This window comes from Budorcas taxicolor, chromosome 2 (genome assembly GCF_023091745.1).
Source record: "Budorcas taxicolor isolate Tak-1 chromosome 2, Takin1.1, whole genome shotgun sequence".
NCBI lineage: Eukaryota > Metazoa > Chordata > Mammalia > Artiodactyla > Bovidae > Budorcas > Budorcas taxicolor.
In genome coordinates, this window is record NC_068911.1 from 35,139,333 (window position 1) to 35,161,025 (window position 21,693).

Sequence of the window (21,693 nt, forward strand, 5' to 3'; positions counted from 1 at the left end):
TCTTCCTCCATTCCCATCCTCCCAGGGACCCCCTTTTCAAATTCCCCACGCCCCAAAATGCCATTCCTGTTCTTTGGTATGGATTCACGCTTTATATAATTGAAGTGTCCAGTAACAGTTTGAGAATGAGCCTGCTGTTTTAAGGCACGTGTATCCATGATGGAAGATTCTAACGTACGCTGTTTTAGTAACCCCCACCCCCAAACAATATTTTCTCTAGGATTGAGTTTTAATGAGTAGAAACCTTTTTCAAAATAAATTTCATTGCAAATTCAGCAGATTATTGTGTGTTCATATCCCACTTAGCATTTTGAAAGGAACAAAAGTTTGATTAGCAAACATACCAGTAAGTATCTTTTGGGTTAAGAATGTAATTATTTGGCTCGGTTGGAACTTATTAGTGCCTGGAAATCGTCCAAAGTACAGATGTGTTTTTGTTTACTTGATCCAAGCCAGGAAGGTAAAAATAGTGGAATTTCTTTGTTTCCTTCAAAGCTGGAGATACAGATGACCCACCGAGAATTACCCAAAACCCTGTTATCAACGGGAATGTGGCCATGAGTGACGGGCACAGCAACACAGAGGAGGACATGGAGGACGGTGAGTTCCCGGGCTTCGTCTCCTGGTGCTGGGCAGAAAGCAGTTGGAAGCAGACACCTCTTCTGTGAGGACTGCTGAGTCTCTTTAAGAGTAGCTAGTTTTCAGGAAGTTGTATCTGAGCAAAATTTAGGAGCCTGGTTTGGTTTTGAATTTCACGATTGCCTGCAGATTTCAAGGTAAGTTAATTCTCCCCAGCCTAGGCGAGAAGGTTGAAATACAGAAGTCTGTAATTGATGGGTATTTGGTCAGGCCTGCAGTTAATTTTCCAGCCACTCCTAGTACTCAGAACAAGTACCTTACTGTCCTTTCCTTTTCGTCTGCAGCACGATACTTCTAGACACTGGAACGTGGCTTCCCATTGCATTCCTACTGTAGCAAGCGTATCGGTTGTTTGTAGCTGATCACCCCTCCCCACTCCGGTTAGGTTCGAAACCAGAATCGAGCTTTGGGCTTCATCCCCTAGACTGACTTTTGGTCTTTTATCTTCTCTGTGCAAAGAGTACACATTTGTACATGCATGGGCATTTTGGGCCTAGGGGAGCACTTTCTCTCGAGGCTATTTCTTTATTATGCCTTATCAGACGGGTGTGGCCTGTGCCTTTGCCAGGTCAACCCCACGAGAAGGTAGCAGCCAAGAGTCACTTTATGCGGCCCCCCGGAGTCTTGCAGTGTAATATGAAACCGTGTTCTGTCAAGAGCGTGTCCATCAATCCTCATGAGGGTTGTGTCCTTCCCAGGGGTGTAACGGGGCAGTTGAAAGAAACCATCAGTCACGGGCTGCACCACCAGAAGGACTGCTGTTCAGACCTCCTGCCAAAAGTTCAGCCTCCATGAGAAACTGCAGCCGTAGTTGAGAGTTCTCTCACAGTGCGCTTTACCCCTGGCAGCGGGCTGAGGCCATATCTGAGGAAGGTAAAGAGGCGTGGTCTGACCCGCTGCTTTGTTACCTGTGGAGTGCGCTTTCCACCGCAGACAAGAGGGCGACGGTGTGGGGTGGCCCCCCGGCTGCGAGGGCCCTTTGGTTCCATCGCAGACCCTGGAGACGCCAGCAGTGGTTCAGAGAGCGCCGCGGGGAAGGCCCGAGGCAGGGGTCGATGGTAGCCTCTCCCAGAGCAGGGAGCCGCCCCAGCTGGCCAGAGCCCTGTCCTCAGCTGGTTCCACAGTGCAGGCTTGTCCTGGCGTCGCCCCAGGTGTTCTTGGGGTGGGAGGGCTCGGGAGGAGGTGCAGATGTGGATCCAGACGCAGGCTTCCGAGGGCTCCAAGGCCTTTTGGTGGATCCTTCTTGGTCAGAAAGGGCCGTCCTGTACTTTGTAGGTTGCTGTGTTATCCCCTCCTCCCCGCCGAGTCCTGACAGCTCCAGAATGTCTCTCAAAGTGGCTAGAAGTCTCCTTGGGGCCCCAGATTGCCTCACCTGAGAACCAGTGTAAGGAGAACATAGTGTATACAACACCCCTTCCTTTTGAGGCCAATTGTACTAAATTGTTAGTAGTCAATGATGGCGTTATGGAACCTAAAAGCAGAAATGCTCCTACTGCGAATTATCAGCTGGAAAAAGCACTTTACAGGGCAAAGTAGCAGTGGTCTTCGGTACCCTTTGTTCCTGGTCTTCTGAAAGGCCCAGGGGCAGGAGAGTGAAAAGACGGTGTCTGTGGGGCGGGGGGCCACGGTGATAGTTATTTTGAACCATTTAATGGCAGAATATGTGCGTGTGAAATTGTTCAGAAATCTGCAGAAAGTGAGAGGAGTGCTGGGTTAAGTGTGTTTCTTTACTGAGTAGTTGTGAGCTGTTAGCCTCCTAATGTCTTTCTCCGAAAGCCCTTTTTGTTGTTGATGATTCCCCAAGCCTCTGAAATGCTAGCACCTCTTTTTTCCGAGTCTCCTTTGGCAGCGTAATGTAGGGAGGGCACACGGTGTGGGGAACCGCAGGGTAGGAGCCTCAGTCTGCGCAGAGAAGCCTTCGTGGCGGGGAGGCTCTTGCATGGCAGCTGAGTGGCTGGCAGTAGTGGTGGGAGAAGTGTCCAGTCGAGGTAGAGTGACTGTTGCAGATACAGGTGGTTGATGCCCGGGAAGCAGTAGTTGTGGTTTTTTTTTTTCCTGGTGGGGGGTGGTGGTGATTAACTGGGATGTGCAGAGATTTGTATTAGAACAAATAATTGAGGTTTGATACACGTTCTGCCAGAGTGCCCTTTGGGGGAACCTCAGGCCCGCCTTTTGGGGGACCAGGTTTTCTGCCAGGATGTGTGAAGGCAACAGGCGGCACAGGCTTGCCGACAGGCACTGGCATGTGTCAGTCAGTGTCCCATGGTGCTCAGGCAGGTCAGAGTCTATTTGGATGAGGCAATAATCCGGCAGGGTACGAGCTAGCCTCCATAATCCCAAGTGTACCACTTTTACCCAAAAGAGTTTCACTTGGAAGCCATTGTAGATAGAGAAAGCTGCATAAATAGTTTGTGGAGTCTGGGTACCTTCCACCCATCTTCTCCCCTAGCTCCTCAGAGGACAGTCACCAGGCCAGCCTGGTCCGCCAGACAGAGAGGGGCTTCCTACCTACCGCTCGGCTGTACCCCTGCCTGTCTGGGCCTGCTGGTACTTAGTACAGGTTCTCAGCTGCTCCGTTAGCGGGAGGAGCTCAGCGGGCAGCTGTGCTCTGGTCTCGGCCACCAATGCCACGGGTACGAAGGGCTTGAAGAGGGGGCGGTGACATTTTTATTCACGTGAAATCTCACATCAAACCTCCTGATTAGCATATTTTGGAAGCTAATGCTGTGCCTTGGGCATGAGGCAGCATCTCACGTCTGGTGTGTGGTTCAGTGAGTGTGAGCTGCGTGGAGGAGGGGAGGGGAGGCGAGGAGGCGGGCCAGGGCAGCACCAGGAACCCTGGAGGGCTGGCCTGCTCCCGGACCCACGCCAGGCTCCTGTGGTCCTGTTTGACTAACGTGTGGGGAGGAAGAGCAGAAAGGCATTTTTTTGCATAAAACTCGTCCTACAGAACCCTTAATGGAAACTGAAAGCCACGTAGATGGAGGCTTGTGGCGTCATGTCTTTGGGTCCCTTTAACATGCCCTATCATCACCAGATAGTGGCTGGTTTAATCAGGCTCTGGGTTTGGCCCCCTAAACTCTTAAGGTGGTGTTGGTCACTGTGTTTAGTGTCCACAGATCTTGGGTCCTGAGACCCCTTGTGACACCTTGGATGAGATAAGCCCCTTAACCTCAGCAAGCCTCGGTGTCCCCACCTGTAACGTGGGAGCTGAGTTACACCTGCCTTGCCTGGCTGCGGGGTTTGGACACTGCTCAAATACGATATGTGTGGCTGTGGAGGAGCGGCCCGCTTCTCTCCCCAGCATTCTGGACCGCATTCTCTGCAACAGGCATTTTGCCTTTTCCATGGACTCTTTATGTCGGGAACGGATGAGGGTGACCCCTGCAGAGGCCCGAACGCATCGCACGCCATTCAGCTGCTCTTCCTTTGAGGGCCTCTGCAAAGAACCAGGGTTACGGGTAGTAAAACAAGTGGGGACAGAGCCTTTAAATGGAGGGAAAAGGGCTGTTAGCACATCCTATGGGGTTTTCTTTCTTTGGTAAAGAATATTACCCTCTCATGAGGACTGATGGACATGTTTTCTTAAGAACAAACTCAGCCACAGTGGAGGCAGTTTCTGTGTGCAGAGAAGTGAAGTATGGAGGGCCTGGGCATGTTCTCGGCACGCTCTCCCTAGGCCTGAGAACCCCAGTTGTGCCTGGGCTCAGGGGTGACAAAGTAGCCCCTGCTGCTTAGCCAGAAAAGGCCCTCCTGTTACTCTGCAGGTCACATGTGGCCCTCGGCCCCTGCGCCTGTCAACTGTCCCCTCCTGCCACGAGAAGGCTCATAAAGAGCAGGGAACTGCTTGGAAAGTTGTGTAGCAATTTGTCCTCCCCGCTGCAGTTTTCTTATGTGCTGGCCGGTAACAGGTTTTTTGGGGGCGGGGTGGGGGGTTGGACAGCTGCAGAAGGCTAATGGGTTGTCGGCGCTAATTATCACTGCCTGGGGTCACTTGAAATGAGTAGTCACCAGCAGAAAAGGCTAGAATTCAAAATGTGACTTTTTAGTTTAATTCTCATCAGTGCTTTGCTTTTTATTGGAGGAAACCTTGATTTCTTAAGTTGGCCTTTGGTCTTGCTGAGTAAATTTAACAGTTCATTCTGTTCATGTCCAAAGGAATACCAGTTTCTTCATTTTTTTTTTTTGTTCCCCCAAATATTTCCCCTTAGAGAATCTAGCGTGCTATTTCACCAAAATGGTGAACTGATGAAGTTAACGTTTATTTTTAGCTAACTTCTTAGGAATGGTCTTATCTCTAAGCAGTGCTGCGCTTCCTAGGAATGGCTGTCCCCACTCCTCGGAAGGTCCTGTTTGCCTGCAAATCCATGTCTCTCCTCTACGCTCAGCCCAGGTCTCAAGCCCTTTTCTTTCCCTCCTCAAGCCCTGTCGTTGAACGATGTGACAGAAGTTCATTGCTTTCCTCCAGCCTCTCCACTCACTGCGGATTACTTGGGAATTAAGACAGAGTAGAGTAGACGTTCTTAATCACACTGAGCCAGTCTGGTGGGAAGGCAGGTGTGTGTTGCTGGCCCTCTGAGTCTGGGGTTTCTTTCACACAGACTGTATGTCATCTCACAGTTTAGATTGATACTGAATTGGAGATGATGCTCTCCTTTCCCCAGAGGGTTAGGCTTTAGCAGTTGGATTGCCATCGTAGAGAACGTTTATCTCAGGTTTGTCCTGCCTTCAGTGTTGTCCGACGGTCCCCGGGCCCTGTGATTGACAAAGCGTTTTCTTGCAGACACGAGTTGGCGCTCCGAGGCAACCTTTCAGTTCACTGTCGAGCGCTTCAGCAGACTGAGTGAGTCGGTCCTTAGCCCTCCGTGTTTTGTGCGAAATCTGCCGTGGAAGATTATGGTGATGCCACGCTTTTATCCAGACAGACCACACCAAAAAAGCGTAGGATTCTTTCTCCAGTGCAATGCTGAATCTGATTCCACGTAAGACAGTTTAAATGATGCAATTACAAATCCACAATTAGTTATAAGCCAGATTGGCCTCTTTGAATTTTGGATTTCTCTGTGAATTTCCTTGCTGCCTCTACATAGCAATTTGATTTTCAATTAGATTCAATACATTTCCCTCTTTAGAAACTCACTGGTAGGTATTATCTCCAAACTAGAAGAGGTGTATATTTTTCGTGCAAATAAAACACTAAACTTTGTGTATGTGAGAATCTACCTGCCCGTGGAACATGAATTAGGGCCTCTCTGGACTACCGTAATTCTTACCCTACCAATAACTGCCAGAGGGGAAGACGATAGTTAAGGGAAACTCTCCAGGCAGACATCCACACTGTCTGTTAACTGATTCTGTGGGTTATTTGGAAAGTTAAAGACCAAGCTCTTGCTGCCCAGTGTTTCTCAGCAGCACAGTTGAGCGATTGTTTGAGGGGATCCCAGCTCACTTTGTCTCTTTGCCTCATTCTGCACTGACCCACCCAGGAGAAGGCTGCCTCCTTGGTCCATGTCTGTCTGCCGCGGCCCCGGGGGAACCCAGCTCCTTTCATTTTTCCTCTTTACCTGAGTGTTTCAGAAGCTAGTTTTAAGGAGCAGTCAGGGCCTCGGCTGTGTTTTTACTTCTGTGTTCAGTTCACATTATAATCTGACCTGATCGGACGAGCCTTGGGCTGGGTTTCTTTAGTCTGGCAGACAGCCTGAGCCTGAGCAGCAGGTGGTTCAGGCACAGCCCGCACGGGGGCCCGAGCGGGCAGCAGCCGCTGCCCCTGTGCTCACGAGTCTGCGGTCATGTCAGAGGTCATTTGAAGCAGTCCTGTGAGCTCTGAGTTGGGCCTCAAGCATTTAATGTGCAGTCTGCCCCGGACATCTGCACCTGCAGTTGTTCCCAGGTGGCAGGGTCCTTCTCGGAGCCCCCTGCACAGCCCGACCCGGGAGCCTTGCAGCCCCGGGGGGAGGGGCAGGAGTGACACTTGTGGAACCTGGAGCTTTAGGTCTGTCCATCTAACAGCCAAACGGGTTCATCATTCCTCAGTGTGTTTCAAGCAGCCCCACCGTATTTGATACTAGAACTGCTATCTGACCAAAAAGCTATCGTCTCTTGTCAAATCTCAGGACACTGTTTGAAGTTCAAACGCTTGTGTTTTATAGATATCAATAAAAAACTTAAAACCTTTTAGAAATCAAAAAGACATAAAACGTAGACTGAAATCCCTCCAGACTACACAGGGGCACCCCGGGACCCTCTTCACTTCTTTCTTCATTAAAGATAGACATATGTGCTCTTTATTCCATCTTAAAAAAAAAAAAAAACAGAAGGAAATGATACGGGCGATTTTGTGTGCTCTTGCAAAGGGGGTCGGTGTGGGTCAGCCTGTGGACTGAGGCTCAGGTCGCCCTCCTCGCACAGGTCTTGGTCCTGTCACGCGCAGGCGGTGCTGAAGATCATCAACTACAGGGATGACGAGAAGTCGTTCAGCCGGCGCATCAGCCACTTGTTCTTCCATAAAGAGAACGACTGGGGATTTTCCAATTTCATGGCCTGGAGCGTAAGTAGCAGTTACTCAGACTGAATAATCCGAGCCCTGATCCTTGATTCTTCAGTTCCTCTGTCCATTCGTTTCGGAATCAGAAACATTTGCTCTGCAAGTTGGGTAGGTAACTGAAAACAGGTTTCCTCCTGATTGCTTGCTGAGGTTTCCAGCAGCCAGTGTTTTGATCAGACGTTGTAAGATAAGGTAGTCTAGCACTTTTTGGATAGGCTAGACTTCCTTTAAGAAAAATAATACTGAGGCAGGCACTTTGTGGGGAGATTCCAGTAACCATTGAATTCTAACGTCAGCGCTTTGGGGCTGCTTTTGCAGGAGCAGAAGCCAGTAGGACGTAGGAACGCCCTGCTCAGCTCTCTAGTGTGTTCTCGGTGGCCTCCCGGGAGCCTGCCTGCTAAGTGGACGTGGAGGCCTTAGGTCTGAGATGTGGTCTCCCTCTACTCCTCCAGGAGGCATTCAGACTCTGGCTGATTTCATTCGGAGAACAACATTGTTGAAAACAGGCCAGAGCACTGCAAAACTAGAAAGCACAACTTCAGTGTTTTGAAAAGGCAGTATTTTAATCTGTTAAGTACCGGGCACTAGGGTTATTGTTTGAAATGAAGCGAGCATTTGTGTGTTCTCATGCAAGTTGGATATTCTTTTTTTTTTTTTTTTTTTTATAGGAAGTGACTGATCCTGAGAAAGGGTTTATTGATGATGACAAAGTTACTTTTGAAGTCTTTGTACAGGCGGATGCCCCCCATGGAGTTGCGTAAGTTTTCCTTTGATTGGGTGCTGTAGTGAAAGGAGTGAGCAGAGGTGCCTGTGTCAGCAGAGACGCACCCTCTCTGTGCTCGCCCCGTGGCACACAGACGTGTGTGCCAGCTTCACGTCGGTGCCCTTGTGTGGCACCTTTATCGAGCAGTTTATATGAGCCTGGGCTTCCCTGGTGCCTCAGATGGTAAAGAATCCACCTGTAATGCAGGAGATCCAGGTACGATCCCTGGGTCAAGAAGCTCCCGTGGAGAAGGGCATGGCAACCCACTCCAGTATTCTTTTCTGGAGAATCCCATGGACAGAACACTCTGGTGGGCTACAGTCCACGGGGTCAGAGTCGGACGCAACTGAGCGAGTAACACAGTTCCATGAGCCAGACACGCTGCTGGGCTCTGGGACTGTAACTGTGGTGAATGAGGCAGCTACAGTTTTACAGCCTCAAAGTACTTGGGGACTGGTCGGGCAGAGGAGTTAATCACAGTAACTGTGGCAGCATAGGTGCTTGTTACTTTGTTGGCGGGCTGGGCAGCGCCATGACATGTGTGATGATGGGGAGAGGGTGGGGAGCTGGGAGGATGGGCTCCTTTCCCAGGTCTGGGAGGGCTGTGTGCAAGAGCAAGGTTTTGGCCTTGAAGAATGTGTAGCTTTGGGTCCCTGATCGATAAGAAGGGAGAGGAATGGCCAAGGTGTCAGGGGAGTCTGCAGGGGGCACCGGAGGCTGAGCTGGTGCGTTGGAATCAGGTTGGAGCAGAACGGGTGTCCCGAGGCCAAGCACTGAAGCAGCACGGTGCCGTCTAGGAGCGAGACAGGCTCAGGTGCCCTGTCTGCTCACGCGTTTCTCTTCCCACATGGCCCTGCTCTGGCAGGAGCGCATAGACTGACCTGGTGGTTTGGTGGCACTGGGAATTTTAAAAAACAAATGAGATTTGTTGGTTTTCATATTAATTGGGCTACTTTCAGAGAAATCAGTCTTCTTTTTGAAACACACACTTGAATTGTACACTTGAATCATATTCAGATATCCCGGGTCAAGGGTGGGCAACAAGGTGGTATTTCTAGTTTTTTTGTGGGGGTTTTTTGCCCTCGTTTTAAAACTGTGTTCCCCTATACTTATGTCTTTTAACTAACAAAAACAGCAGAATGGGTTTTTCAGACTTAGCAGTCAAAACTGTCTTACTCAAGAAAACCCAATACCCGCAGCGTCTGAGTCTTTGCCGACGCTGACCTCACAGAAAATGTCTAGCATTGGCCATATGTTCACATTGCGCAGAGAGGGAGGGCTCCTCTGCTTCCTGTTACTACGGGGGGTCGTGGGGGTGCTGCAGACGGTTCAGTGTCCTAAGCAGCCAGAGATACAACGGACTCAAGAGAAAAGGCTCTGGGAGTTGAGGCCTGATCCTGTCGGCATACCTGTCCTCACTCGTGTACGTGGTACTACAGAAAAGAGGGTTTCAGCGGTTTCTGCCTTGCACCGACTACACGTGTGTGTTATGCATGTGCGAGGGAACCAGTCTGACCGCAGTGTAGCTTGTATGTGGGAGCAGTGCGCGGGGTACATGATAGCCACGCAGCCACTCCAGTGAGACTGAGTTCCCCCAGTCCCCGCACTTGAGTGGGCCACACGGGTGACGCTGGAGGGAGCTGGGTGAGCAGGACCCCTGGCTTGGCGATTAGTTACTCCCTTGGAGGCTGGTGCTTGGACGTCATCCCGTGTCAGCATGGGGGCGGAGGTGGTTGCACAGAGCAGCCGGCCCCAGCCACGCTGCCCACACGTGTGGCAGAAGCATGGGGGCGCAGCCTTTCCTGAACCTCAAACTGGTCTCGTAGGTGGGACTCAAAGAAGCACACGGGCTACGTCGGCTTAAAGAATCAGGGAGCGACTTGCTACATGAACAGCCTGCTGCAGACTTTATTTTTCACAAACCAGCTACGCAAGGTAAATGGATGGTGTTTCTCCCCCTCAACCTTCCCCAGCCTGCCTTCTCTCTGCAGGATTCTGGGGCAAGAACAGCCCGGCCCCAGGCTTGTCTCCAGGGAGGGCCCTGCCTCATGCTTACACGTAGCTTCATTCCTTGCTGTTCAGACGCTTGTGAAGCCAAGTGGTGTGATGAGAAGCTTGGTATAGCTAGCAAACCTAACTTTATTAGGCTGGAGATAATCAAGCTTTTTTTTTAAATATGAAAGTCAGTAGTAGCAAGATATGAAAAGTTTTATATGGAGGTTGATGAGTTGAAAGACTACTGGCTAGTAATCTGATCTTTCAGTTTTTATAGATAAAATGTAAAATCTAACAGGATAGGTACTTGTACTTTAGGAAGGTTGTGAGAATGGCGCAGACCCGTTGGCGGGTCTGTTGGCACTCCTGTTTGCATCGCACTAGTCTTCCAGGAAGCAGTAATTACCTAGATAGGATTAGATCAGAGGCTGAGTGTGGATAATTTCAGTAGCATTGAAGGTTTCATCAACTTTTTTTGTTCACATGTCAAGCTAAGTTAAAAAATGTTGCTCTAAGAAGTATGAAATAGAAGGGATGCTCCTTGGATGGTATGCTATGAGTAATGTTTAAAATTGTTTCTGCACTTTCTTGTAACTTCTAGATTGTCTCTAAAGACGTCCATGAGTGTTGGAAGAATATTCAGACGCTTTGGGGGGATAGTGAGAAGCCCTACCCATCTACCTTAGTCATTGTGGTAGAAATGATACTTTCACATAAGATTCCATTTTTACTTCTGAATTGCTTCTTTTAGGCTGTGTACATGATGCCAACAGAGGGCGACGATTCATCCAAAAGTGTCCCTTTAGCCTTGCAGAGAGTGTTCTACGAGTTACAGCACAGCGATAAGCCCGTAGGAACAAAGAAGCTGACCAAGTCATTCGGGTGCGTGTGGGGGGACTTTCCCAGCTAGTGGACGCAGAGGGGTGGAGAGCAGAGCCCAGGCGTGCAGTGGTGTCGGGGCATCTTACCCGTGTTGTTTCTTTGACTTCTTTGTAAATGGAGGCTCTTAGAATTTTGCTTGAGAACTAATGCACCATTTAGGTCTGCCTGTCAGGAAAAGGACAGGTAATGGTCTCCAAGCTTTCTGTGCATTTACTTGCGAACACGGCCTCCCCATGCAGTAAGGCATTTAGAACAAGAGACAGTTGGGAGCGTTTCGGTGTCCGGATAAAGTTCAGCTTGGCTTTGAATTATAACCCCCCCCCAAATAATCCTCTAAATTAGTTTAAGAATGATGACTGGTGATACAGTTTAGTTTGTTAACTTATTCTTGTGTGAAATTTAGAAGTTTCAACATACATTCATTTTATCTTCATTTTATCTTTCTAAGGTGGGAAACTTTAGATAGCTTCATGCAACACGATGTTCAAGAGCTCTGTCGAGTGGTGAGTTTCCTGCCGTAATTTTTTTCCTCTTACATTTCATATTTCGAAGTTGTTACCAAACAAAACCTCAGACCTACCTTTAGTCACTGTTATTCCAGTTATGCCCATCTTTGTTCAGGACCAGGGCTAGGCTAGAAAGAAAAGATGGCACATATCTCATTTAAAGGCCAGAAAGACTGGAAAATGATTTGGTAGGAAAGTGTGAGGGGAACCAGTACAGGCAGTGGACTGTTAAGTTTGTTAAATTGGCGTAATCTACCAGTTAGTAGCCCGAGAAACAAGTCCTGGTTGAGGCAGACCTTTGTGTGGGTGATTCTCCCCCAAACCGCCTCTAGTCACTAGCAGGTGCCCACTCTTCTAGTCGTGATGCGAGACACACACACGTGAAATGGCAATTCAAGGTGATTGGCTGGGCAAGGTGTGTTTTCTTTTTTGCAGCACTAGCTGGATTGAATCCAGTTCATTAAATATCCATGGACAAACCAGTCAATCCTGTTGACAGGCTCAACCTCATTAATCTCTTGGTGTGGACCAATACGAGTTAAGTTTAGTGCTCAATTTACATGCTTTTCCACAGAGGTAAAAATGAATATAAAAAAATGCTTCTAAAGGCACTACAAATTACTAATTCATTCCAAAGGCTGTATAGAGGGTTAATCTCAACTGTTGCATGTAGTTATTTTTGTAAATATCCAACCAAGAAAGAAGATGTTGTATGTTTTTGATAATTGCATGCTAAAGGTCATAATATTTATAGTCTAGAATTTATTTGACCATTGAAATTTCCTAGTGCCGTTTCAAATTACTGCATAATGCTTAAGCGTAACATTTTCTGAAAGCCAAAACTTTCTCTTCCAGTTGCTTGATAATGTGGAAAACAAGATGAAAGGCACGTGTGTAGAAGGCACCATACCTAAATTATTCAGAGGCAAGATGGTGGTATGTGATTCCCAGTTTTAAAGAGTGATTTGTGTAAAATTTCTCAGTGTCTGTGTTTTGATGCTCAGTGCCTAAGCCCCCGCGTTTTCCTTATTTGTAGTCTTACATCCAGTGTAAAGAAGTAGACTACCGATCTGACAGAAGAGAAGACTATTATGACATCCAGCTAAGCATAAAAGGAAAGAAAAACAGTAAGTTCTGTGTACATACAGCACGACCTTTTCACAATTCATTGTAATGCTTCATTGATGTGAGCGGTTTTTATTGAAATACACTGTAGAGAAGATGGTCCAAATGATGAATGTATCTCATGAATACATTACAGACAGGTAACCCCACTCAGGTCAAGAAACTAAAACGTTTGCTAATTAAGGAAGACGTTGGCCCTTTCCTGCCACTGCCTACCTCTCCTCCTGGGGAGCTCCGGGCTTCTAACATCCTTTGCTGGATTAGTTTACAAGGACGGGAGAACGTAGGGCATAGTCTTGTAATTGTCGGTTTGCTTTTCTCAACGTTGCCTCCATGCACTTGTGGCAGCAGTTACCTGATCATTTTCATTGCTGTTTAGTATTCTGCTTTGGGGATATAACGCAGGACTTTGGAAACCATTCTTTTCGAGCTTAGCAGATGCAGCCATTTATCCCTGCCACCCCCCAGCAAGGTGCGAGCATTTGTTCCACATCCAGTTGGTCATCAGGATGTGGAAGATGGGGCTGTCTTGGGTTTAATTTGCATTTGCCTAGAAGTCAGGGAGAGTTCGCCTTTTCAAAAGCTCATTGGTGATTTGGACATCTCCTGGAACGTGCGGAATGTCGTCCACGGTAACTTGATGTCCATGTCTGCTAGTGTCTGCTAATCCTATGATTTCTGGATCTGTCTCCGTCGACTCGTTTTTCATCACGGGCTGTGAGTTCCAGCCCCGTTGCCGGTCCAGTCGTCTTTCATCAGATGTCAGCTGTCGTGACTTTTATCTTGTGTTGGCTGTTCTTCACCCCTGTCCTGGGGCGCATTGCAATTATGTGGAGATAGTTGATGCTTTTGAGGCCTATTTAAGTGTGCTCTCTTGCTGCAGCCGTGGGGTTCAGTTGTCCCCACAACCAAGGCAGTATCTGCCAGGTTTTCTGCCCAAGGTCCCGTCCCTGTGGGGCTTTCTCACTGTGGCTGCGGAGAGCAGGGCTGTTCCAGGCCGGGGTGAGCTGTGGGGATTGTCCTTCCCTGGTCAGTGCTCAGCAAGGCTCTCGGAGAAGCCTGAGCACATCTCCTGGGCTCCCCTGGGCCTGCCATCTTGCAGAGGTCCCTATAATCCCCACACTTTCTCAGATTCTGGGGTTTCCCTCCACAGCGCTGCTCTAGGCAGTGAGCTGGGGCCTTGGAGGGCTCGCGGGGTCCTGCACTGCCATCACTCAGCGTATGAAGATGGTTGTTGCCCTTGTACTAAAGTCCAGCGCAGGGGGCGCACTGCTTACTCCCCATCATGACCACCATGCGGCTGGTTCCTCGTGGGCTCTGGACGCTGGGTTGGGTTTTGGGGCTCTTCTTGCATCTGGAGCTCACTTTTTTTGCTCTTGCCATCTTGCCGTTTGTTTAACAATTTCATAATTGTGAAATCCAGTGTTTCACTCTGCTTTTTGTGCCTAAGAATGCCTTCCCTGAAGCATCAGCAGACAATTCTTTTATCTTTTCTGTTGCTCTCCAACCCACCCAGAGCAGTTCCTTTCTGCTTGGGGCCAGTGTGGACCCGAGGTGCTCTGCCGGCCCCTCTGCCAGCGGTGAGCCCTGCTTATCTGTGCAGGCCTGTTTGTAGACTCTTCTGCTGGTCCATTGGCTGCCATCCTTGGATCAGTTCTGGGTTCTCCCTTTTCAGCTTTCTGGTGGTATAATTGACGCAGTCATAAAGGGTTAACAAGTATTCATCATGGTTTGATGTGCGTGGATATTGTGAGAGAGTTACTCCCCTGTCTAGTCGGTGAACCCGTCCATTATTTCACTACCATTTATGTTTTAAATTTAGGGGGTGAGAACACTCAGGTTCTACTGTTCAGAGTTACATGTGGCCGCATTCTCGGCTGTTTCTAATGTTGCTGATGTTATTATTAATAAAACATCCACTCCATGTTATCATAAGACAAGATAATATTGTAAGATATTACGAAAAACCCAAACAAACTTTCTGGCCAACTCAGCAGCACCCTCAGTTCGCTTGAGAGTGTACACCTCTCCCTGGGTCAGTGAAGGTGCAGACCTGGGAGTTGGTGTTCATGGCTGCAGTTGTTGCTATCTTCGTTCCTCTCTGGTGCCTGAATTGAGCGGTTGGCTGTGTTATAATCGAAGCTTCAGTGATAACTTTGGCTGACTTTGCGCTCTCTCTCTCTCCTGAAAGTATTTGAATCATTTGTGGACTACGTGGCGGTAGAACAGCTGGACGGCGACAATAAATACGACGCCGGGGAGCACGGCCTGCAGGTAACTGAGACTGTGGGCCGCTGTCCCCTGTGGTCCTCGCGCTCTGTGTTCAGACCCCGCGCTTAACCGCGAGCTGGAGACCCCCTAGAGTTTGTCCATGCGCTGCTGGTGTGCAGCGCGCGGAAGGATCATGTTTCTCAGTCTGGACGTGACAGCAGAGAGCTGGTCGTGTCGCTGGTGCCCGGCTGGGGAGGCCGTGGGCAGGAGGTGGCTGAGCCTCCTGTGGATCAGAGGCGGGACCATCACCCGACTCCCCTGCCCCTCCCTCTCCATCCGACGCTGCCCCTGACTCACTGCGTCCTCCAGCTCAGAACTCTGTCATCTCTCCCAGGCACGGGGAGAGCAGCTCAGTTGCTGGACTCTGGTTTTGGTGGCTGGTGGCGATGGTGCTTTGCCTTGCTTTTTTGCTGGTTTTCTGACAATCCTAACTTCCGGCATGAGGGGCGCGTTTCTGCTGTTTGTTGCCCAAGTGCTTGGTGTCCCCGCCCATTTGCCACTCGGCCTTGCAGGAACTCTGCGAGGCGCTGAGGGTGCAACCCAGCCACAGTCTGCGTGGCCTGTGGCCTGTGCAGCCTGCCGTTCAGGCTGCTCGGTGGATCAGCAGCATCCACATGGGTCCAGCCACCCAGCCTTGTAATCTCGACCGACCGACTCAGCTAATTCATGAGTGTTTCAGAGCACCCCGTGTTTACCAAGCTTGCTAAAGCAGTGTGTGCATGAGCGAACCCGTGCTGCAGTGTGCCACAAACCTGCTGTCCTCCTGCCGGGTCAGGCCACTCGGGGTGCTGGGGTGTAGATCAGGAAGTCTGTTAGGGAACATGCTGCTGTATATGCTTAGGAAACACAAGTCACAAGAACCGCCCTTAGCCACACTGAATGTTTTGGGGTCTGGGTGAGCAATATGTAAATTAGAGTCTCTGGAGACAGTGGCCAAGAAACAGGATCCTTCTGTTATGCTCCCGAGTGGTACTAAAACCATGCCATTCCTTTGCATGGCAGTGGGTTTCTGGGTTTTTGGTGTTCTCAGAACTGCCCTGTTCTTTAGACATGAGAATGTACATCAGAGAACATTGCCACATAGGTGTGGCTGCTCGTGGACACCTGTTCCTCCAGGTGGGCGTTTCTTCACCGTTGTTGGACATAAGGTTCACAGCTCAGAAGGAAGGGCTGATGGCCGATGGCCTGGTGGCGGCTGGATTCGGCCAAGGCTGCTTTTAGTGAGGAAAGAGCTGGCCGAGGTGGAGCGGAGACGGGGGAGTGAGGCGGGGGCTGGGCAGAGGCCGTGCCAGCGGGCAGGGGACCTTGCTGTCAGCAAGAGGGAGTGTGTTCAGAAGTGGGAGTGAACAGCCAGCACTGACTGCCCCAGGGAGGGACGGTGCCCACAGGCAGCTTTCCTCTCTTCCATTTGGTTTTCTCGCACTTCTCCAGAATTTCAGAGTCCAATGACTGTGTTGCTAGGGCAGCAAGTGCCTGTGCCTCGGTTTCCTTCCTCGTCCCCGTCACTGGGCAGTAAGATAGTGTGATACAGACTGAGAGGAGATTGCACACGTAGAGCATTTAAAGGCCCCTGTACCTGTCTCCCCAGCAGACTTCCCCCATGTGTTTCCATCCTGCTGTGAAATGTTTTGGTGGCCGGGAGAAGTAACCAGAGGCGAACTAAACCTGCGTTTCCTTTTCATTGTTCAGGAGGCAGAAAAAGGAGTGAAATTCCTGACGTTGCCACCAGTGTTACATCTGCAGCTGATGCGATTTATGTATGATCCTCAGACGGACCAAAACATCAAGATCAATGATAGGTAATCTAGAGTGGGCTTGTGAGACATAAGATTTACCCAGCGTCCTGGCGCAGGGGGTTAGTCTCTCTGCCTTGTTAAAGTCTTTGTATTCTTGCTCTCATCTCCCATTTGTTTAGGTTTCCCCTCTGCCTAGGTGTCCCGAAACAGACACCTTGGGACAAACTTTTTTTGGGGTGGAGGGGGGCGGTGCACTGGGAGGCTGAGCCTCACGGTGCGTGGGATTTTCCCGACCAGGGAGCAAACCCGTGTGCCCTGCATTAGGAGTGTGGAGTCCCAACCACTGGGCCGCCAGGGAAGTCTGATCTGTACTTTTGAAGGGATGGCTTCAGGGGCTGCGAAGCCGTGTCTCCTGCCCAGGGAGACCCTCTGTCTGCCCTCAGGCAGATGGCACCCCGGGGAGGGTGCTTTCTGCTGCTCAGGCCCTGCTTGCCTTAGATATGGGGCTCCATATCCCTCTGTCGCTTTACCCGGGATTCTCCAATGGTTTGTTGTCTCTGGGTTCCTATCGACTTAGCGAATGTGCTAGAATTGTCAGGGCTGCTGGTGTGTGTGGGTGTGCTCCCCCCACCGCCCCATGTGTTTTCTAGGCCCGTAAAGCACCTGTAAAAGTTTGGTACCCCCACACAGCTTCGTCTGGTTCAGCAGACAGAACTTGGAGCAGTGACTCTCTGCCCCTTGGTCAGAGGGTACAGCCTGACAGTAACCAGCCTCCTGGACGGTGGCCAGTACCCCCAGACTCGGGGGAGGGCGTGGCTCGACCCCATCGCCTGCAGCAGCCAGGCCTGCGGGTCTCTGCTTGCCCCTCGCTGTGGGCCCTGAGATGGCGGAGCTCGCAGACCAGTGGCCTGCAGGCACGTCCAGCCTGCCCAGGAGCTTTGCTGGGCCCTCACCGTGGTTTTCTTCCTGGTTCTATTAGAATCGGTTGCTGACGCTTTTTCATGTCATGAGCTGTCACATGGGAGTCCTGTTTTCTGGCATCTGAGGCTTGGTTTGAGAAAAATGCCTGTAGAGTACTTGTGTACATTGCATGCCGGCCCCGAATCCCTGAGGGCAGTGTGGGGCTGGCTCTGCCTCCCACCTCAGTCCTCCAGGAGATGCCGCTTCCTAGAAAAGGCAGCGTGTTTTGTCACAATATTCTGGAATTGGGGGATTCTGGTAGGTGTATCAGTACTCTGCAGGCATTTTTCTCAAATCAAGCCTCAGATTTTTGTCAATGTGCGAGTCATCTGAAGGAGTTCTGGGAAGCTTGCATGTCAAATTCCCTGCCCTCTCCACATAACAAGGAGCCAGTGAACTGGAGGGCCTGGTAGCAAATAAAACCTTGAGGTGAAGTGTCTTACCGGAAGTGAAACCTGGATTTCTCTTTAAATGATTTTTTTGTTTTTAAATAGGTTTGAATTCCCTGAACAGTTACCACTTGATGAATTTTTGCAAAAAACTGATCCTAAAGACCCTGCAAATTACATTCTTCATGCGGTCCTGGTTCATAGTGGAGATAATCATGGTGGACATTATGTGGTTTATCTCAACCCCAAAGGGGATGGCAAAGTAAGTATGGGTCAGGGGGTGAGGTGGTCAAGAGGCTGTGTGGGAATTCAGTGACACTTGCTTCAGACTTGGCATTGGCAGCCAAGGATTCCTTCTTGGCCTCTGACGTGTCTGCACGTTCTGATCTGTGTTAACTGCTGATACTTTCAAAGTGTATTTAAGTTGTGATAGTCCTTTATGTATACAATCTTAGTATTGGACATTAGATCTGACAGGATCCCTTTACGTCTGACACTTATCATCTGTGGTCCTCGAGGGTGGGGTGGCAACCAGTGCGTGTTCCCGCACGTGCCATGTATAATGAATACTCTGGCTTTGCCTGCTTCACGTGGGTCCCATCATGTGACTTTCACCAGGAGGAGCAGATGGCGGGTCTGGGGGTCTGTGTCCAGGCCCAGCAAGGAACAGAGCAGGTTGAGCCCTGCTAGTTCACACAGTGGGGGTTCATGATGGTAGGACCCCCACGGCCAGGTGCAGAGCCTGCAGCCATAGGCGTTATTGCCCGGTGGACTGTGATGGAGCCTGAGCTAAAGCTCGGCTGATATCTGAGCACCTTATAAAAAGTGCCCGTGGGTGGACGTCAGCAATTTCCCCGGAGTTTGGGACGAGGAAGGCGAGAGCGCTGGCGAGTTTCTGCAGGTCGCCCGCGGCAGAGGAGGTGTTTCAGGGAAACGCCACCTCCTCCTTTGTGCCCCTTACCCCTGTTGTTCCCGTCACAGTGGTGTAAGTTTGATGACGACGTGGTGTCCAGGTGCACGAAGGAGGAAGCCATCGAGCACAACTATGGTGGCCACGACGACGACCTGTCCGTGCGGCACTGCACCAACGCCTACATGCTGGTCTACATCCGCGAGTCCAAGCTCAGTGAGTGCTCCGGGCGCCTGCCCTCGCCGGGCCAGCTCCCCTCCTGACTGCGGGCCTAGGAGCCGCAGGTCCAGATGCGTGGAGCTTGCCCTCCCGCCCTCCCGGCATTGCCTGGGAGCAGCCGGCGTGGGTTTGGATGTGGACTGAGGGTGGAGAGCGGCGTTACCTTAAAGGAAGGCTTTGTTCGTGCTGGCGTAATGCACAGAGGTGAAGGCAGGTGCCTTTGTCCCCCAGGTGAGGTTTTACAAGCTGTCACTGACCAGGACATCCCTCAGCAGTTGGTGGAACGATTGCAGGAGGAGAAGAGGATCGAGGCGCAGAAGCGGAAGGAGCGGCAGGAGGCCCATCTCTACATGCAAGTGCAGGTCAGCCTCCGGCCGGCGCGGCAGCTCCACGGACCTGGTCTTCCTCCCGAGTACGGGTGCCAGGGCAAGCGAGCCCCGTGAGCACACAGCCGAGCGGACGCTCAGGCTAGTCCCCTGACCGTTCAGAGTATTCTTTCCAGTTCAGGGGGCGGCTTAGATGAATGGGAGAGGTACTCAAGCTGCCAGAGAAGGCAGCGGTGTGCGAGCGTTCATGAAACGGGCAGGGGACTGGAGAGCAGCAGGTGAGCAGGGGCCGGGAGGGTGCTGTTGGGGTGCCGAGGGCTCCTGCTGGGTCATGATTTAGTTGCAGTTAGGAAACAGGCAGTTGTAACAAGTTGACTGAGTAAAAGGTAGGTGTGTATCCTGGCTTTATAACTGGGGATTCTCACCCAGGTGGACCTGCAGTTGAAGCTTGGGGATGAGTTTAGACTGGCTGCATAGAAATGTTCGGTTTGGTCTTTTCTAAATAAATGACTGTCTGAGTTCATGCTTGGTCATTTGGGGTTTCTCTACGTGGGTCTTCTGAAGAAGGCAAAAGACGGGTCACTCTTGCTCTTAGCATTGGAACCTTGGCTTCCGTCTGTGTGGCCTGGTTCTGTTCTGCCTTTTGGGTGTGAACCCTGGCCTGTGTTTCTACGCCTCTTGGCAGATCGTCGCAGAGGACCAGTTTTGTGGCCATCAAGGGAACGACATGTACGATGAAGAAAAAGTGAGATACACTGTGTTCAAAGTGCTGAAAAACTCCTCACTTTCGGAGTTTGTCCAGAACCTCTCTCAGACCATGGTGAGTGCGCGTCCCCCTGCGGGCGGTCCTCTCCCTCCTCCACCCCTGGGTGTGGGTGGTCACCCCCAGGGCCGGTGCTGTTGGGCTCCCTCCCTCCCGGTCGTGCCCTCGGCAGCTCCCCTGCCGCCAGCGCACCGCTGCCCCACACGTGGGGAGAGGTGTCAGCATCACTTCTCCCCCTTCTAATCATAGAACCGTCACCTTGATACCAAATTAAACTACAAACTGATTGTGCTTCGATTAACTGAACTGTGAATATTTCCAGGGATTCCCACAAGATCAGATTCGGTTGTGGCCTATGCAGGCGAGGAGCAATGGCACCAAGCGGCCAGCCATGCTGGACAACGAGGCCGACGGCAGCAAGACGGTGAGCGTGGCCAGCGGCTGGGCGGGCCCCTGCCGTGCGGCCTGTGGTCCCATGGCACGGGATCGGACTTGTCATTACTCAAGTCTCTCTCAGCCATTTAAGTCTCCTAAACCCAGCCTCTCTCTCTAAAACAGATGATTGAGCTCAGTGATAATGAAAACCCCTGGACGATATTTCTGGAAACAGTTGATCCGGAGCTAGCTGCTAGTGGAGCCACGCTACCCAAGTTTGATAAAGATCGTAAGTGCCCCCCTCGCCCAGCCTGGCACCCCCAGAGGGCGGAGTTAAGTCCTGGACCATCATGCTAAACACAGGGCTAAGCGTTTTCTCGCAAAGAAATCTCACTAGTCCCCAGAATACTCATTAACATCTCTACAGTCAGGTCAAGTCAGACCGACTGTGGGCTGTAGTATCTGGCAGGTGAGGAGAAGGTGGCAGCCACCGGTCATGTCCCCTGCTGTGCTGCTCTGCACGTACAGAGGAGACGGAGCAGGGTCGCTCTCAAGGGCCGGCAGTAAATACTTGGCACTTTGTGGGCCATGACCCTCTGCCTGCCATTGGAGCAAGCAAGTGGCCACAGAGATTAGGCAAGAGAGCCTGCTGCAGCACAACTTTATTTACAAAGCAGGTGGGTCTGAGTGTGCTCTGTTGTACTGCTTCAAGTGGTCACTTCTCTGGCAAAAACGCAGACACAACCCTGAACAGGTATCCCCTGGTAGCTAGTGAGTATCGGGTCTCGAAGCTAGGTTTCCTACGTTGTCTGCACTTACTCTCGTCTTTGCTGCCTCAGATGCAGCACTTCTGTGGGTTTCATGTCTGAAATGACGCTACGACCCTGGGCTCAGCCTCTAGGAGCCCTCACGGCACGCAGTAGCTGCCAGTGCTCCGCTCTGTCACTTCGGCTGTTGCTAAAGCTTACTGTGTACACTTGTCAGCCTGGCACTGACTGGAAGATCCCACAGAGCCTGTCTGTTGACCTTGCAGATGATGTGATGTTGTTTTTGAAGATGTACGATCCCAAAACACGGAGCTTGAATTACTGTGGGCATATCTACACACCAATATCCTGTAAAATACGTAAGTCTGACTGCAGTCGCCTTCTGAGCAGGTTTTGCTCAAGTTGCCACATGTCGCAGCCTTGGATTCTTTATTTTCCTTGAACCTAGGTGACTTGCTCCCGGTTATGTGTGACAGAGCAGGATTTATCCAGGATACTAGCCTTATCCTCTATGAGGTTTGGA

The 21,693-nt window shown here is 50.7% G+C and overlaps 1 protein-coding gene across 2 annotated transcripts in view; it reads left to right on the forward strand.

Annotated features, from left to right (window-relative positions):
- The window catches only part of USP7 (ubiquitin specific peptidase 7), a 54,718-nt gene that overhangs the window by 25,554 nt on the left and 7,471 nt on the right, over positions 1–21,693 (forward strand). The window contains exons 1-20 of one of the 2 annotated variants that reach the window (XM_052636426.1): positions 493–600; positions 1,338–1,512; positions 5,423–5,621; positions 7,048–7,186; positions 7,852–7,940; positions 9,773–9,881; positions 10,693–10,823; positions 11,272–11,326; positions 12,185–12,265; positions 12,366–12,456; positions 14,646–14,728; positions 16,415–16,524; positions 17,916–18,072; positions 18,792–18,936; positions 19,171–19,301; positions 19,951–20,085; positions 20,351–20,452; positions 20,587–20,692; positions 21,437–21,529; positions 21,619–21,686. In XM_052636426.1, the coding sequence (XP_052492386.1) occupies positions 5,536–5,621; positions 7,048–7,186; positions 7,852–7,940; positions 9,773–9,881; positions 10,693–10,823; positions 11,272–11,326; positions 12,185–12,265; positions 12,366–12,456; positions 14,646–14,728; positions 16,415–16,524; positions 17,916–18,072; positions 18,792–18,936; positions 19,171–19,301; positions 19,951–20,085; positions 20,351–20,452; positions 20,587–20,692; positions 21,437–21,529; positions 21,619–21,686 (1,911 nt within the window). In that variant the 5' untranslated portion in view covers positions 493–600; positions 1,338–1,512; positions 5,423–5,535. Of the gene's footprint in view, positions 1–492; positions 601–1,337; positions 1,513–5,422; positions 5,622–7,047; positions 7,187–7,851; positions 7,941–9,772; positions 9,882–10,692; positions 10,824–11,271; positions 11,327–12,184; positions 12,266–12,365; positions 12,457–14,645; positions 14,729–16,414; positions 16,525–17,915; positions 18,073–18,791; positions 18,937–19,170; positions 19,302–19,950; positions 20,086–20,350; positions 20,453–20,586; positions 20,693–21,436; positions 21,530–21,618; positions 21,687–21,693 lie in introns of those variants that run through there. The other variant, XM_052636425.1, reaches the window with a different exon arrangement.